This window comes from Lates calcarifer, unplaced genomic scaffold (genome assembly GCF_001640805.2).
Source record: "Lates calcarifer isolate ASB-BC8 unplaced genomic scaffold, TLL_Latcal_v3 _unitig_3852_quiver_2791, whole genome shotgun sequence".
Taxonomy (NCBI): Eukaryota; Metazoa; Chordata; class Actinopteri; family Centropomidae; genus Lates; species Lates calcarifer.
The window spans coordinates 1-15,940 of NW_026116569.1; the positions used below are offsets into that span (position 1 = coordinate 1).

At 41.0% G+C, this 15,940-nt stretch overlaps 2 protein-coding genes across 2 annotated transcripts; one reads left to right on the plus strand and one right to left on the minus strand.

The window, feature by feature from the left end:
* Positions 1-3,565: 3,565 nt before the first annotated feature.
* Positions 3,566-10,837, minus strand: LOC108894785 (coilin-like). The gene is given in 8 exon segments (XM_018693390.2): positions 3,566-3,640; positions 6,546-6,634; positions 6,783-6,852; positions 6,989-7,036; positions 7,962-8,051; positions 9,058-9,319; positions 9,321-10,034; positions 10,482-10,837. Coding segments are annotated over 8 exon segments (1,572 nt in total). The 5' UTR covers positions 10,733-10,837; the 3' UTR covers positions 3,566-3,592.
* A 657-nt stretch (positions 10,838-11,494) lies between these two features.
* On the plus strand, positions 11,495-14,279 carry LOC108894786 (retinoid-inducible serine carboxypeptidase-like). The gene is made up of 4 exons (XM_018693391.2): positions 11,495-11,627; positions 12,674-12,807; positions 13,897-13,986; positions 14,154-14,279. The coding sequence occupies exons 1-4, from the start codon at positions 11,567-11,569 to the stop codon at positions 14,223-14,225; spliced, it is 357 nt and encodes a 118-aa protein (XP_018548907.1). The 5' UTR covers positions 11,495-11,566; the 3' UTR covers positions 14,226-14,279.
* The last annotated feature ends 1,661 nt before the right edge of the window (positions 14,280-15,940 follow it).

Sequence of the window (15,940 nt, forward strand, 5' to 3'; positions counted from 1 at the left end):
GTGCTGCATCGTAATATCTTATGTTACTGCTTACCACATGTTTTCAGATTGATCTCTAATCCTTCAAGCAGCCACTGGCTAAAGACTGGAAGGCTGACAGGTACATACATTCACACTGCTTTTATTTTGACACATTTTTTCTCTTATTCACCATTTACACTCTCAATCACACCTGATGGCAGTGAACTACCATGGTGGTCTGACCATCAGGGTTGAGTATGTTGCCAAAGCATGTTTTGGCAGAAAGACCTGGGAACTGAACCACCAACCCTGTGATAATTTGGTCTTCCTAGTGAGATACAGGCATCCATTTTAGGTTTGGCTGACAACCAGCCACTCATCCTTAAAATTTTTTGGCTGGGCTGATGTAAACCCACTCATTATGACAGTAATATAAATTGACTGAAAAAAAAATAATTGAAGTGTTTTGTTCATGGTAATAGAGAATCAGCTGGATGAATTTATATCATACTGAAATAAAATCTGGAGACAGTGTTGGCATACACACACACACTCCATCCACAATTACAACACTTACAGTGAATCAGGCTCAGTCCAAACCATGTTCAGTCACCACTGACAAGTGAATGTCCCATACACATACATGCCATAAAGACACTCTCACTCTGAAGCAATCCATGCTGAACAGCCTGGTACTGGGCTGAGAAGTTGTACAAGCATGTTTGGAAGCAGCTCTCTCTAGCCATCAAGCCAAACACACTGACCATGACCTTGAGTTTTTCAGCAAGAACCTTTACAGTAACTAAGATTGATGGAGTACTCAGCTTCAAATCTGACGACGTGATATTATGACATCGTAGGCTAGATTAACAAGCTGCGTTGGGGGAAGGCAATCACATGATAAATAATCAAGAGTTACTATTGACCTCTGGCACCCGCTGGCCCATGCCTCAGTACCACAGAAAGTTCCCTAGCATTACTGGGACTGAAGCTGGGACTGAAGCTGGGACTGGCTGCGTGTGTTCTCAATGGTACTGAACCTAAGACTGACATTAGCTGCCACACCCCTCCCAGTATTGTTAGCCCAAAAAATGACGCATCGGATACAACATTTAGGAATCTCTTTGGAGCTAGTCTAAGTCTCATGCTAATCTGTGCCCTCAACATCTTTGTAAATGTTCCCTCCTCACTGCGCCCCTGCTTATAAACCCTGTGTACACTGAAATCTCTCATTTACAAAAGTATTCAGACCCTTCATTCAGTACTTTGTAGAAGACCCTTTGGCAGCAATGAAACCTTTGAGTCTTCTTCTATAAGCTTTGCACACCTACATTTGGGCAGTTTATCCCATTCTTCCTGGCAAAGCATCTCAAGATCCACCAGACCAATTAGGAAACATCGTTTCAAGTCTCCATAGAATTTCATATATATATATATATATATATATATATATATATATTCATCATGGGTCTTTGAGTGTAGACTATTTTATCCATCTTAACGTTAGATTGTTTCAGTGGCCATTTCACACTGTTGAATGGGGTCTGATTTGACTCTGATCATTTTAAGATTATATTGCCCCAAACTGTTAAACTGTAACTGTGATGCTTCACTCCAAGCTGGCTTTCCTGCAGCGACTGAACGGGAACCGTTTTAATAACATGGACACATACACAGCAACACAGAGTGAATTTTGGAGCGAGCAAACATGTCAGGGTTTTTTTTACAGACATCAGATCAGCACACCAGCCCAGCAGATATGCTTAGCTGATGTCTGAGTAATAAGCTACTAAATGCTAGCATCTCTCGCACACCTGTGACATTTAATACGGACAGGTTGTCTGTTGTTGGCAGGAGCTAACCATAGGTCTATAACATGACAGCTGATCGATCACAATTTGCAAAATACAGGACGCGCATGTGAAGAAGCTGTGTCCTGTCACCCAGTCCTTCACTGCCCTCTTACCTCGTCTCCTTGGCCGAACTGAAGACCGAGATCCACTAAAGTGCTCCACCCGGATGAAGCCGTCAGCATCCTCGTCACACACGTCGAAAACCTCTTTGAGCCTCCTCAGAAACTGCATAGCTGCTCTTGGTCGGGAAAAACATGTCCTTCCATTGCACAACTGGCTTCGTCGGCGGGAGCCGTATTTTTCTTCATCAAATGGACAGTAAGAGAATCGGAATGACGACCGCCACCATCGTTCTCGTTCTCAGCTCCGCCGGACCGACTTGTTCGACTGGTGCTGCTGGCTGCTGCTGCTGTGACATAAGCAGCATCGCTGGCTCTGAAGACGCGAGAGGTAACGGAAAAGGGCGGATGATTTACGATTTGGAGACGAGGCATTGCGTCACAGGCAAACTACTAATTAATAATACAGGTGTATTACTGCCCGCCTACGACTTTCCACCAAAATAAAATTGTATATTTAGCCGTTGCTTCCATGACCTGAATATAATGAAATGGAATATAATTAATTGGACGCGAGTTTATTACCTTTCCCGCCAAAAAAGAAAATAACAGTAATGTTAGTAAAGGCAATAAAAACAGGCCTCCTCCTCTCGGCTGCTCTCGTTGGGGGTCGACCCAGCAAATGAACCATTCCCGCCTCCTGCATCCTGCTGGCACGTTATGCCCCCCCTCTCTCGCCTTCCTCCTTTCCTTCTGCTGGCAGCTCCAGCTTCCGCATCTTTCTCCCAGTCAGGTAGCCTATCATTCCTCCCCACATGTCCAGACCTTGCCAATTTCGCCTTTCTCACGATGAAAACACTCATGGTAGTTCAAAATTACAGACAGCGTGTCAAGACTGTGACTATAAACTTGGCTATGGATTTTTTTTTTTTAGAGACGAAATAACATATTTTTCTTCTAACAAATGAACAGTTGCATTCACAACCTGTAAAACACATACTTGTTCAGTTTTTTGCCAGGTCAGCCTTACTTGATCTGATATGACCAGTAGATTATGGAGACAGAAATAGATAATATTAGCAAACAGATATGTCTGTGTACCTGACATTATGGAGTCAGTTTGCTGACAAGTAATCTTTATCTAATCTTTATTTAAGTCAAGTCAGTTTTATTTATATAGCGCCGGTTCACAACAGAAGTTATCTCGAGTCACTGTACATATAGAGCAGGTATAGACCACACTCTTTATCTTATCTTTAGACTACTGCTACTTTCACTCTACATTTTAACATCTATTTCTAGTATTGCTACTATTTCTATTTCCCGGCAGAAATGGGCTTCCATAAGACAGAACATTTCTACATTGGAATGACACAATAGGCATGTTACCTTGTACTCAAAGGAGACAGTTTTATTAAAAACCAGTTTATTCAAGATTGATTTAACAGTCACATCACTGTGCAAAACATAAAACAATGTCCTGGAAACAACACTCATTCCATCTACATATTAAAATAACAGAATCTTATCTTTAACACCCAATTTAAATGCAACAATTATTTTTAAAATTCAATTCAATCCTCATACTCCACCATGTGAAGAAGTTACTCCAACTTAACTTAGGCACTGGAGCATAAGCTAAAGGATCCTAAAATTATTAATCATTTTAAAAAGCAATACATCCTGCTAAACCAGGGATGTACAAATTCACTGTCAGATTTAAATAACCAGCCTTGGTTCAAGGAGTGAGTCCCACCGTTCTGTCACCTGCAGGAGAAAAGTAAAGATGTTATTCAAACTTTATTAAGCCAAGATTAAAACAAGATAGGTGTGGGTGTGAGGAAAACACACCACAAACAGCAGCCAAATGCCAACAAATAAAACTCAGCATACAGTATGTAGCTGATTTTGTCAGTTCCACACCTCTCTCGTTTGGATGAGTAATTACCACAAGCAGATTACTGTGTGAATGGGATAACTCAGACTAGAGGAAAAGGGCTAAGACAGGGCTCGAAGACAAAAGAAAGGCTTTGGGTTTAACTGCTTTTGTCACTGTAAGGGCCGTCTACTGTCAACAATACAGACAGGGAATAAACACAATACAATCTGTCAGGACCAGTTGTGATTTAATAAGGCACTTGAGGAAATGATGTAAGTTGTTGACATATGAATTCTATGATGCCATGCTTGCACAGGTGCTGACTGAACAAAATAAAAGGTATAGCCTTTTTTTGCCTCTGTGGAGTCTACTATGGGGGCAAAGAGCCACTCTGTGTCACATGGTTCTTGGCCATTATAACCATTACAATCACAAAATGTACAACTTGTCAGTATTATCCTTTACTCAAAGCCCCTGAAAACATGGTAACAAGTCTTTAATATTTCATCAAAGATACAGTTATGGGGGGAAAAATTACATCCTTAGTTATTAGGTATTAAGAGTTTGACACTCAGCTAATCTATGTCATCAAGATTGAATGGATATGTCAACATAAGCAACAACCAATGCTGCCAACTCTCAAGAAAAGCAGCTAAAGTAGCTCAGAAAGTTTGACTTTGCAACATGATGTCACATGCTAAGTTGCACGAGTCAATGAAACTACTATATTAACATACTGTATATCCACATTTTTCAAATTAAAATAAAAAGCCTAACATAAACTAAACCTAACTGTCTGGACTAGCAGCTGTCATCACATCAACATGCATCTAAATCTACCTCTAATTTCAAAAACTTTTTATGCAGGCTGCTATACATAGTCTGAGGAGGTATGATGAATAGAGAAACAAACACTGGAATAAACTCACTCTAGTAAACACTGTACATTCAGATAAAAGGGAAAAAGAACCATAGTCATGTTAAATTTCTCCTCACAATTTCAAAAAATGGAGAAGGTCCCAGGAAAAACTATGGGGAAACGTTTTTTACGCAGCACATTTACAAGGTCATTTTCTGCCTCTGTCTAGCTGCTGATTGGTCGATTGAATGTACTGCTGCTCCCCCCTCACCCTGAACACAATCAGTCCAGAGAGCCACAGACACATGTGAACACCCTCACTGAGAAATATGAGCAGCTCCCCTCAAAAACATGCAGTTCAAAGCTGCCCAAAAAGTTGCTGGCTTGTCGTCAGTCGCATTTTGAAACGACTTTGCTTTGCGAAATCCAAATTCTGAGTCTAACATCTGCGTGCCTCAGCAGTAATCAATACTCTTCAGACTAGGCTAGGTTTTGCAAGTTCAGGTTTGGTGAGCCTGTGCCCACTGCAACCACAGATTTCTGTTCTGACAGGAGTGGAATTTAATTTGGTCTTCTGCTATAATAGGCCATCAACATGTTGCGCTGAATAAGCAGGTGTACAGGTGTTCCTTCTAAAGTGTTGGAAATGAGAAGTGTAAATGACATCACAGTTTCCACCTGAACCACACCTACTTAAAATTATTGAGAAAAGGACAAAAAACAAAAGCAAAACTGCTTTAACCACTCTTTGTCATGTCCATGTAGGTTAAAATAGGTGTGAAAATATGTTTGCATAGAATTTTAAATTGCCCTAATAAGGATTTTGATATCAACAATGGATCACATGACTATATGTGATATGCGAATGTGAAGACACAGCCACAGAAAATTATCACCCACCTACGCATCCTGTTATAGCTCACTGTGTTGGTTTTCAGCCACACAAACTCCACTCTCATCTACCTCATCTAGGTGCTTTTTGAAAACTCCAGGCGTGTCTTTCACTGAGGAGAGGCTTCGTCTGACCAGTCCTGCATACAGCCCAGATTGTAGTGATGCTTGTCCTACTAGAGTCTCTCCCATCTCCACACAGGATCTCTGGCACTCTGCCACAGAGATCATTGGGTTCTTGGTCACCTCTGTTTTCAAGACCCTTCTCCCCTGACCCTTCAGTTTTGCTGGGTGCCAGCTCTTGTAAGAGTCCTGGTTGTTCTAACCATCTTCCATTTAAGACTTATAGAGGCAGCTGTGCTCTTGGGGACCTTCAATGTAGCAGAAATATTTTTGTAGCCTACCCTAGATCTGTAGTGTCACATCTCAGAGATGATCAAGGGAAATGGGAGAGACCTGTGTTAAATTTCAAACAGTCTAAGTACATTTCAGTTTCTCCTTTTTAATACATTTACAAAAAATGTGGAATCCTGGACGGCATGCTGTTGCAGTGGTTAGCACTGTCACCTCACAGCAAGAAAGTGGCAGGTTCAAGACTCTAGACTCTAGTAGGACAACCATCACTACTGTGTGGAGTCTGCATGTTCTCCCGGTGCATGTGTCTCCACAGCTTCGTCCCACAGTCCAAACACATGCAGGTTAATTGGTGACTAAACTGTCCATAGGTGTGAATGGTTGTTTTGTCTATATATGTTGGCTTTGTGATGGACTGGTGATCTGACCAGGGTGTAACCCCCCCCCATGTCAGCTGGGATTAGCTCCAGCCCCCCGTGACCCTTAGAGGATAAGTGGTATGGATGATTGATGGATGGATCTAAAATTCTGTTTCATTATGTGGTATTGTGGGTAGATTGATGAGGATTTTTTTTAAATTGTAGCATAAGGCTGCAACATAACAAAATGTGAATACTTTATGAATGTCTTTTCACAATTTCTGTTGTCAAGGTTATTTATAAATAGAAGTGATATAGGCTAAGGCTTACCCAAGCACCTCTGCACACAGCGTACTCTATTCTCTCCGAGCCATCAGGGTTCTGATAAACCAGGTCAAACTTCCCAGGCTCCACAGGAGCTGAGAGAGAAGCAGAAAGTTAGAAATAATCACAAATGTGTCTAATTAACTAGAAAATATTGTACAATCTGTTCTGTTTCTGCTAAATAAATCACATTTAAAATTCCATGACTTGCATTTAGAAAGTGTTCAATGTCCTGATCCCTACCTTGAGAAGCATGAAGTAGTTCCAGCTCCATCTGTTTGGTTACTGGGTCAAAGCTCACAATCTTCCCCTCCTAGAATGTACAGTGACATGATTCCAGTATGAATGAACAGTTAAGACTTTCTTAAGAGGATATCTCCAAGGTCCCTCCTAACAGCTTGTGGACAATGGTCATATTAGATTACTGCAGCAGAAATTATTAAACCCACCTTATATTCTGATATCTCTGGAGTGTAGTTCTCAGCTAGCTCTAACAGCTGTGAACACACAAAAGAGTATAATGTTAGGAAATGAACCTCACAACTAGAAACTAAGTTCAGTTTTTAAACACTGGTGTTACTTAAGTCTCCATATTACATTCTTATTGATTAATTATTTGTAAATTCATTTTACTCATTCATTTTATTAGGAAATGTGGTAAATGCCCATCACAATTTCCCAGAACCTAAGGTGACATCTTCCACTGTCTTCTGACTGTCAGTCTAACAGCCAGATGTTCAGCCAAGATATTAGACTTAAAACTATTTAAAAATGGGAAAATTCTCACATTGGAGAAACTTAAATTAGTGAATGTCCATATTTTTGCTTGAAAAATGTCTGATTTACTGATTTATTTCCATCAATCTATATATTGTTTAAGGTACTTTTTCTCCAACAAAGAAAAACATGAGAAATCCCATGTTTCCATCAGTAAATTTCAGTAATCCATTCTAGAAAAAAACAGTTTCTCTCTATGATTAGCTGTTTGTTATGTCTGTTGTGTTTTGCTTAAACCTCTACAGCACATATAAAATGTGGATTTCTGTATGTAACATTACATGTGAGGGCAAAGGCAGGTTTGTTCACTGTATACAGATGGAGCTCTGAGCGACAGCGTCAGTCAGCTGCAAATGCAGACAGGGGCAGAAAATTATCCAAAATGACTTAGATCAATATAGAACATGTGTCTTTGTGTAATACAAAGTAATACATGAAAAATGTTCATTATTTCACATGCCTCTATATGACTGAAAGCAGCTTCTCCCTGAGGCTCTGAGGGAAAATATGTGGCTCAATGAGAGGATTTTTTTTTGTTCAAAACTAAACAGCAGAACCAAGGCTACAAAACTCATCAGGTTAACACAAAGGCACAATGTCAAAAACAGAGCAGATACTCCGTATGACTAAGAGGGCTAGGCTTACCTTGAAAGCAATCCTCTGACCCACCTGTGGAGGGGCAGCTAGCAGGGGCATAGAGCTGTAGTCCAGTTTGGGGGCACTTTCTGCTCCATTCTGCATTCAGACACATGCAGGAGGCCAAGAGATTGTTAATCCTGATCCCCTTTCATACACAGTATTTCATAATGGACATGTAATACAATGACCATGTTTACACACAACTTATGTAACTATACTGCCAATAAAATAATAATGTCACAGAGGCAAGACTTAAAACCATTCTAAAATGTCATTATCATAACTGACTGTTCACTAAAGCCCTCCCACAAATACACAGGTGCAGCAGTAAACCTGAGGCTGTAGCAAGAGGTGGTGGTGGCCTTGTTCACAGCTAGCTCATGAACTGTATGATCATCACTGTGTGAAAGCTGGTCCTTGAAGCTAAGGAGGAAGGTAAGGGTGTGGTAACCTTTGCAGCTTTATCCTTATCTTCATTGAATTTGGGGAAGTTCACACTACAGCCACCCCAGTCAACGTTAACTGAGACAGCAATACATTTTCCAAACACATCAGCCAGGCCTTTTCTCTTGTGATCTCAAAAATGAAAACATACTATGTGAAAAGCAAGCATGTAACCTACACAGGCACTTATGTCACTGTTTTTTTCATATGTATAAATGCTAGTACTAATTACTCTACAAATACATTAACAATGCTGTTTTAGTATTTCCACATTTCCACTGTACAAACCACAAACTGCTTAGGATGCGGAAACATTACATGGTACATCTAGCTTTAACCTATTTTAGCATATTTAAGACCACATTTACAAAGCTCTTTTAAAAGTAGTCAACTTGAAACATTAAAAAGTACACCTGTATAAATGGTAAGTCATTACAAAACTACATATTTGTCATGTGAGCACAGAAAGCTTGACAGGTGTAGTAACTAAACCTTCCTCAAGCTTAGCATTAGTTTCTCTTATAATACAGTTAGGGCAGTTAAATCCTGAACTAATTTGAAGCATTAAGTCAAACTCATAGTGTCCTACAGTAACTACACTACTTTCCAGTCATGAAAACAGACATGTATAAGTAGGTGCAGACACATGCAGACAGACCTGGAAGACTACTGATTTATTGGCCAGTGAATCAGTCTGGTAGGACGGCTCCTTATGGCTGAACTCAAAGCTGCCAGCGTGCCCTCTACCATCGCCCCTGCCCCTAGCTCCAGGACCACCACGTCTGGTTCTCCCTCGGCTACTGCCTCTCCAAGATGCCTGACTGCCCACACCATGTCCTGGCTGCAGCACTGGTTTTCGAATAACCAGCTCAATCTCCTCTTCGCTGTCTGTGTTACAAGGCTCCACAACTTTGTCATCAGGGGGGGATACTTTTACTGCTACCCTGTTTCTGTGCACAGTTTGTGGACTGCAGAACAGAGGAAGCCTGCTGAGATTTTGAGTTCTCAGCTATTCTCTTTTTTGGTGATGTAGAGGTTAAAGATTTGTTTTTTGGTGGGATTTTTTCGCTGGGCGCCTCATCAGTGGAGCAGTCCGTTTCTGAAGAGGATGATGAGGTAGGGTGTTTTGTCTGGATAGGTTTGGTGTTTTGAGGTGCCTTGGAAGCAGCGGAGGTGGACAAGGGTGTTTTGGGTGCTGGTTTTGGGGCAGGTAGCTTCTTGGGAGCTTCATCGTCCTCACTACTGCTGCTACTGGAATCTGAAGAGGAGACACTATGTGTTTTTGTTTGTGCTGCTGGGGGTTTCTTGCTGCCTTTAGCTGGCTGGTTGATACTAGCTGGGGTCTTTTTAGTAGACGCAGGTTTAGGGGTAACAGCAGGACTATTTTTCTCTGCCTTCTTCCTCTTCTTCTCTGTGCACTTTTCTTTTGACTTCTTCATCTCATCATCCGAAGTCTGCTTGGCTTCCCACTCCTTGTTCCTTTTTTTCCTCTTTTTTTCCTTCCATTCCATGCTCACTCTATCTCCTCCTGGCCCATCCTCCTCTGTGGGTCTCTGTCTCTTTCTGCAGTTTTTACTTGATGTATCTGGACAGCTGCTGTGCCCATTGCCTGGAGCCAGAAAGTCCACCTTCACCCTAGAAAACAGGAACACATCTTTTAAACAATCTACCTTTTTTACGTCATCTTGCTCAGAGGCAGATGCCAATATCAGTGTTGACTGACCTTGGAAATAGTATCTGATTAAAGAAACTCTTGCGTGAGGTTGACTTACTAGCTTTCTCTGTAGCTTTCTGAGCTTTAAGTAAGTTATCAAATTAAGCTCAGCTCAATGTAAACATATCTCAATTTTTTAAATATATAGTCTGTAAATGTATTATCTAAATCATCCTGGGCCCAAGAGGAAATCCATCTTTAGCTTTCAGCAACACCTTTATGTTATGAACTATCCTCAGGTTACAGGACTGAGATTCATCAGGCTTAGCCTGGGGACCAAGCCATCTCCAACACACTTATCACAGTGTAGCCTAGAAAAGGTCGCAGGATATGACTGTCAATACAACAAGCAGTCAAAGCACGCGCACCTGACACTGTCGTTGTCCCGCACCACAAATATGTGCTCTGTGTGCGGCAAGTAGCAGTCCTCAATGAAGAGGTTTAGGATGCTTCTTGGGCTGAACTCAAACTTCTCTCTGATGATACTTTCCAGATCCGCCACCACGCGACATGTATTCAAGTCCAGGAGCAGCCAGCACATCCGGCAATCAACAACAGCGGGCGGCGGGTAATCAAAGTGTAAGCGCACGCGAATGAAGCTGTTACTGTTGGCAGCCATGACACCGAGAAAACTAAACCTAACGCCAAATCAATTACGCCAAACCGTACATCCATGCGCCAAACGCATCCCTGCTGTTCCGCCAGAAAAAGCGGGGACGATACTTCCGGTCGGTTGTTTCAAAATAAGAGTGTTAAGAGTAATAGTGTTCCTCTTTGAGTCGTGCTCTTTAACCTTCAACACACACTTCAAGGCTTGTAACACCACACTAAGGATTTTTTTTTCAAACAGGCAAGCAGGTCTTCAAACTGAGAAGCAGATACATTCATGAAGAGTCTGTCAGTGCTTAAATTTACGTTAAAACCAAAACGTTGGCCCTTTGGCCTTTTATTTTGAAAGACAAGTGCTTTACTGAAAGTCAATTTTACCTTGACTGTTGTTCTCTTTAACGCCAACTCATTCACAACACTGCCCTCTGTTGGGGTGGAGGCAGGACATACATTTATGTATGTATGTACAGTATAATATGTACTGTACTGTGTTGTCAGTCAAACGTTTACTGTACTTAACTGTAGTTATCACTGTATATATCACATTAGTAATTTATTTGTTTCTTTATTTTTTTGCTTCATTTTTAAACAAAATTCTCAATACTTAATAGATATTTTTCCTTGTTATTTCTTCCTTTTATTAAGCTAGTGGTAACCTGTAACCTAACTGTATGTGTATGGTGGTGACTGACGTGCACAATAAGACAAAGCAAAGTTAAATAAAATTATAGAGAAATTGGGGGGCGGGTTGATGTCGGTCAGCTGACTCCGGGTGCGGTCATGTGATTACTCGTAACAGTAAAACTGTACAGAACAGAGCCACTCGTACACTGAGGCACCAACAATGGGACTGGTAGAAGCATCATCAAGTTTGTTGTTTTTATTCGCCATTGTCGTCAATAAAGGTATGAGTTATGGCTTCTATGTAGTGTTTAAATGCGCTCTAGTCAGCCAAAGTGACACATAAATCAAATATTAGATTCGTATTACTTTATGTGTGCCTTGATTTATCAGACTCAAAAACGGAAGTAACAATTATGCTGTTCATTTACAATAGCTATTTATAATTGGTGTGTATTCCAGAAAGTGTTAACCCTGAGTTCTTGAGTTTTTCAGTTACAGCTACACAAATAATGAAACTGTGAACTTACTGAACCTAACCTGTTCGTTACGGGGTTTTCCATCAAAGCCTCTCTCTTTCACTCCTCTTCTCCTGCCAGACGCAACGTTCCATTTCCTCTCTCATACAGTCCATATTAGCACAGATCGGAGCGCATTAAGTGAAAATCCCGGTTGAATGTTAGTTTGTTACTCAAGCCATATTTTTGTTAGCGTCAGCGCCTTCATTGATCATAACATGATATGTGATATGTAAAATATGCTACAAACAGTGTTTCTTTCAGGTAAAACAGACATCCAAAATATACACTCAGTTTTAGCTGAGATGCTTTTTCAACTGCAAATCACAAAAATGAGTAGGCTGTTACTGGTTTGCACTGTAGGTTACAATCATACCTGTGTCATCTTCTGCTGCCACCAGCACTGTCCCCATCAAGGTTTTTGTGAATTTAGTAAGAATCAATGACTAAAATCTCTCATTTAGAAAAATATTTTGATCCTTAATTCAGTAGCTCCGGGTGAACTGGATTAAAATGGCAAATATGCTCTTTGTTTGCCCCTTCACTCAGAGTGAACATATTCAGAGTTGATTCAACTAACTGTCTTTAGCTGAAAAATCAGAGTTTCCAATCTCAGGGTTAGTTAGCACTGTTAGCACTTCGCCCTGGTCATTTCTGTGTGGAGTTTGCATGTTCTCCCTGTTAGGCTCAGAGTTTGTTAAACCTGTGTTTTTATATAGGTCCCTATACTGGTTATACTTTAGTAGAATTGTTAAGTAACACTGTAACTGAATACCAGGTCAAAAAAACACATTTAATTGAATCCTATGCAGGGCTCCCCAGTCCTTTGGCTGGCAAAGAAGCCTGGAATTATGTGGAAGTGAGAGACGGGGCCCACATGTTCTGGTGGCTTTATTATGCTGACAACCCGTCTGCCTCAGACCTGCCTCTGGTCATGTGGCTGCAGGTAGGAAATCTTCTTCAAGGACCACACCACCACTCTCTCACAACAAATCACAAAATCTTGGGATAATTTTCCAATAATTTTGGAGATTACAAATTTATAATGAAGCCAACTTTATACATTTTGAGTGTGGAGTTTGTTGTATTATTGGAAATGTTGGTTTTCTTTTTAATGCCCAGTAAAGGGTCTGTCATATCTTTGGTTCTGCTGCCTCAGTTTTGACCATTCTTCATGGTCATCTGTTTGTCACAAGCTCAACTTTATAGAAATGCAATACCAAAATTCCATTCACCATTCCTGCAGCAAAACAGGGATTAAAATGAGCCTTTCTCGTCAACTCACTGTTGCTTTTTATCTCATGAAGTAAAGAAATAGAGGAAAAAATGAAACGGTAATCGTGACGTGTAAAAGTTGGACACCCTTGTAAAACACTCAGAACTTCATTAACTCGTTAGGCCTTAATTGATTTATCAGGACTTGTAAGGCAGGTACAGAATTAGCATTAGGAACCTCTAAGGCCTGGGGATCTGAAAATGAAGCTAGTTGTTGCCTACAAAGCAGAGCGACTATAAAAAGTTATTAGATTGCTTCCAGCCTGAAAATTCCATGTCATTAAGAAATGGCAGTTAAGGGGAACTGTGGAAGTCGAGATCTGGAAGTTTAATAATAAAACTGCACCTGTGCTGGTTAGGAATGCAAAGTAAAATCCCCATATGACTGCAAAGAATCTTTAGGAAGGTTTAGCTAATGTAGGAGTGATGGAACAGCTTTGATGCATCAACAGGATCTATATGGAAGAGCACCCTCAGTCAGTGTGCAGTGTGTAGTGTAAGTGCTGCAGACAGATAAAGTTAGAAGGGAGCTGTTTGACAGACAGACAAAAAGCATTTGTTAAAAAGAACACCTGAAATAAAGAGTAAACGTTAAGGTTCTTTTTTTACTGACTGTTTGCTGCAGAGGTTGTATTTACTTCTTGTTAAATGTGTAATTTGCCCAGGGGTGGCCAAACGTCTGCATACAGCTGCTCTGTTAAATAGCACCTCTGGTCTTAATGTTTGAACATGATGAGGATATGTGTCTGTGTCTCTTTAGGGCGGACCAGGAGGATCAGGAAGTGGATTTGGGAACTTTGAGGAGATTGGACCTTTGAATAGGAACTTAGAGCCCAGAAAGACAAGTTGGGTAAGATGGTTGCATTAACGTTTTAAAGTAATTGTCCTTTTGTTCAACCAGCTGTTTAGTGATCAGCAATTCCCTGCATTGTGTTATATTAATGTTACAAGTAATGTCTGTTATAATGAGAAATACAGGTCAACATGCTGATGTATTTTGTGGTTTGGTTCTTTCAGGTACAGGCAGCCAGTGTGTTATTTGTAGACAACCCTGTGGGGACTGGCTTCAGCTACACCAGAGAGGCCTGATGGCTATGCTACCAATGTGGCCATGGTGGCTTCAGACATGCTGGTGCTGCTCAGACACTTCTTCACAGAGAAGGATGAGTTCCAGGTATGCTGGCTGGAAGCTTACGACAGTCCAGTTTGTTTCACATATAGCATGATGTTATAGTATTCCGCAGGAGTCCCATTAAGCATGTTAGCTCTGGCGACTTAAAGAAGATCCACAGGCATCTTAATGGTGCAACCCACGTTTCAGTACCATTATCTCATTTAACAAATGTCTTGAGCTTGTGCATAAAACACTAAACAGTTTGAATGCTCGACATGCTGAATGAATTGTTCTTTCTACAGGAATAGCTTGAACAGTGTACAGTGGCTACATAGCTTGAACAGTGTACAGTGGCTACAATGTATCAGGTGACAGCTTGAAACAGTCTGACAATGTGAAATGAGTGGCTCGTAGTGAAGAACCCACAGAGAATTATCAGCTGGCTTTAGTATATTTCTAGATTTTGGTATTTTGGTTTACTCTACACCAATATCATAGCACTGTTTTTGGCCACAGAAGGCAGCTGCTCTTAGAGGAAAAGATCGAAAAACTGGCTTTACACTACCTGCTCACTACCAAGCCATAGACAGCCACAGTAAGAGGTGAACATAGTGGAGCATTTAGCAGCTGATGAGCCACATATTTCTCTCAGGAGTTGATGGAGACAAAGACAGAGCCTCCCAGCTGTATGCATCTGCCAACCAGTCCAGTCATTAGCATGTGAATTCTTGAATTATGGCCTAAATTGTGTTTTGTGTGGTCACAGTGACTTTGACCTTTGACCACCAAAATCTAACTAGTTTATCCTTGAGACCAAGTGAACTTCTACATATATATACACACACACCATATAGTACTGAGGATGCAACTGATAAATATGAACTATAATTTTATTCTCTGCAGAGCGTCCCTTCTACATCTTCTCTGAGTCATATGGAGGGAAGATGGCAGCTGCTATCTCCTCAGAACTCATCAAGGTGAGTTCACTGTTTTTGCTGGTTTAACCTGTTGAACCTAAGTTGTTGAACTAATAAAACAGAGCAATCTCAACTTAAAGTGTGAAACCTTTGTTGTGTGTGTTGTGTTTATGTCGCAGCCTTCAACTCAGCGATCAGCCCAACCGAATCGATGGGCTTCAATTCAGATGTTGAGGCACAATCCTTTCGCTTTAACTCAACCTCTAAAATGATAGTAGATGCCGTGGCTCTGCTCAAAACTAGGCTTTCCAACCCTAGACCTGACCTGGTTCAGATCCTACTTAACAGAGAGGAGTATTTGTGTTTGTGTGGGAGCCACTGAGTCTCATGCAGCTCCTCTGACGTGCAGAGTGCTTCAGGGCTCCATACTTGGCCCTCTTCTATTCTCCCAGTACTTCCCTTAGGTTCAGTTTCTCAGAAAACATGGCATCGCCTTCCATTTTTATGCCACTAAAACAAGAAAAAGCATACTCTGCAAACCAACTATTGTGGAAATCAAGGCATGGATATCAATTAATTTTTCTGCAATTAAATGATAAAAAGACTGAGGTGATGTTTGGGCCTAGTGATGCCTCCAAAGCCCATACTGATCTGGGGGCCTTAAGCCAGCATCTGACACACAGACAGTAACAAACCTGGGTGTAAGACTGGACAGTGATCTCGAATTCAATGCTCAGATTAAAGTCCAGCTTTTTTCAATTGCGACAATTAGC

What these genes read in the sequence shown, in the direction of transcription:
- LOC108894786 (XM_018693391.2), top strand. Translation starts at nt 11,567, where the DNA reads ATGGGACTGGTAGAAGCATCATCAAGTTTGTTGTTTTTATTCGCCATT. An exon ending in CGCCATTGTCGTCAATAAAG is followed by an intron (nt 11,628 to 12,673) that starts GTATGAGTTATG and finishes AATCCTATGCAG; the next exon opens with GGCTCCCCAGTCCTTTGGCT. An exon ending in AGCCCAGAAAGACAAGTTGG is followed by an intron (nt 13,987 to 14,153) that starts GTAAGATGGTTG and finishes TGGTTCTTTCAG; the next exon opens with GTACAGGCAGCCAGTGTGTT.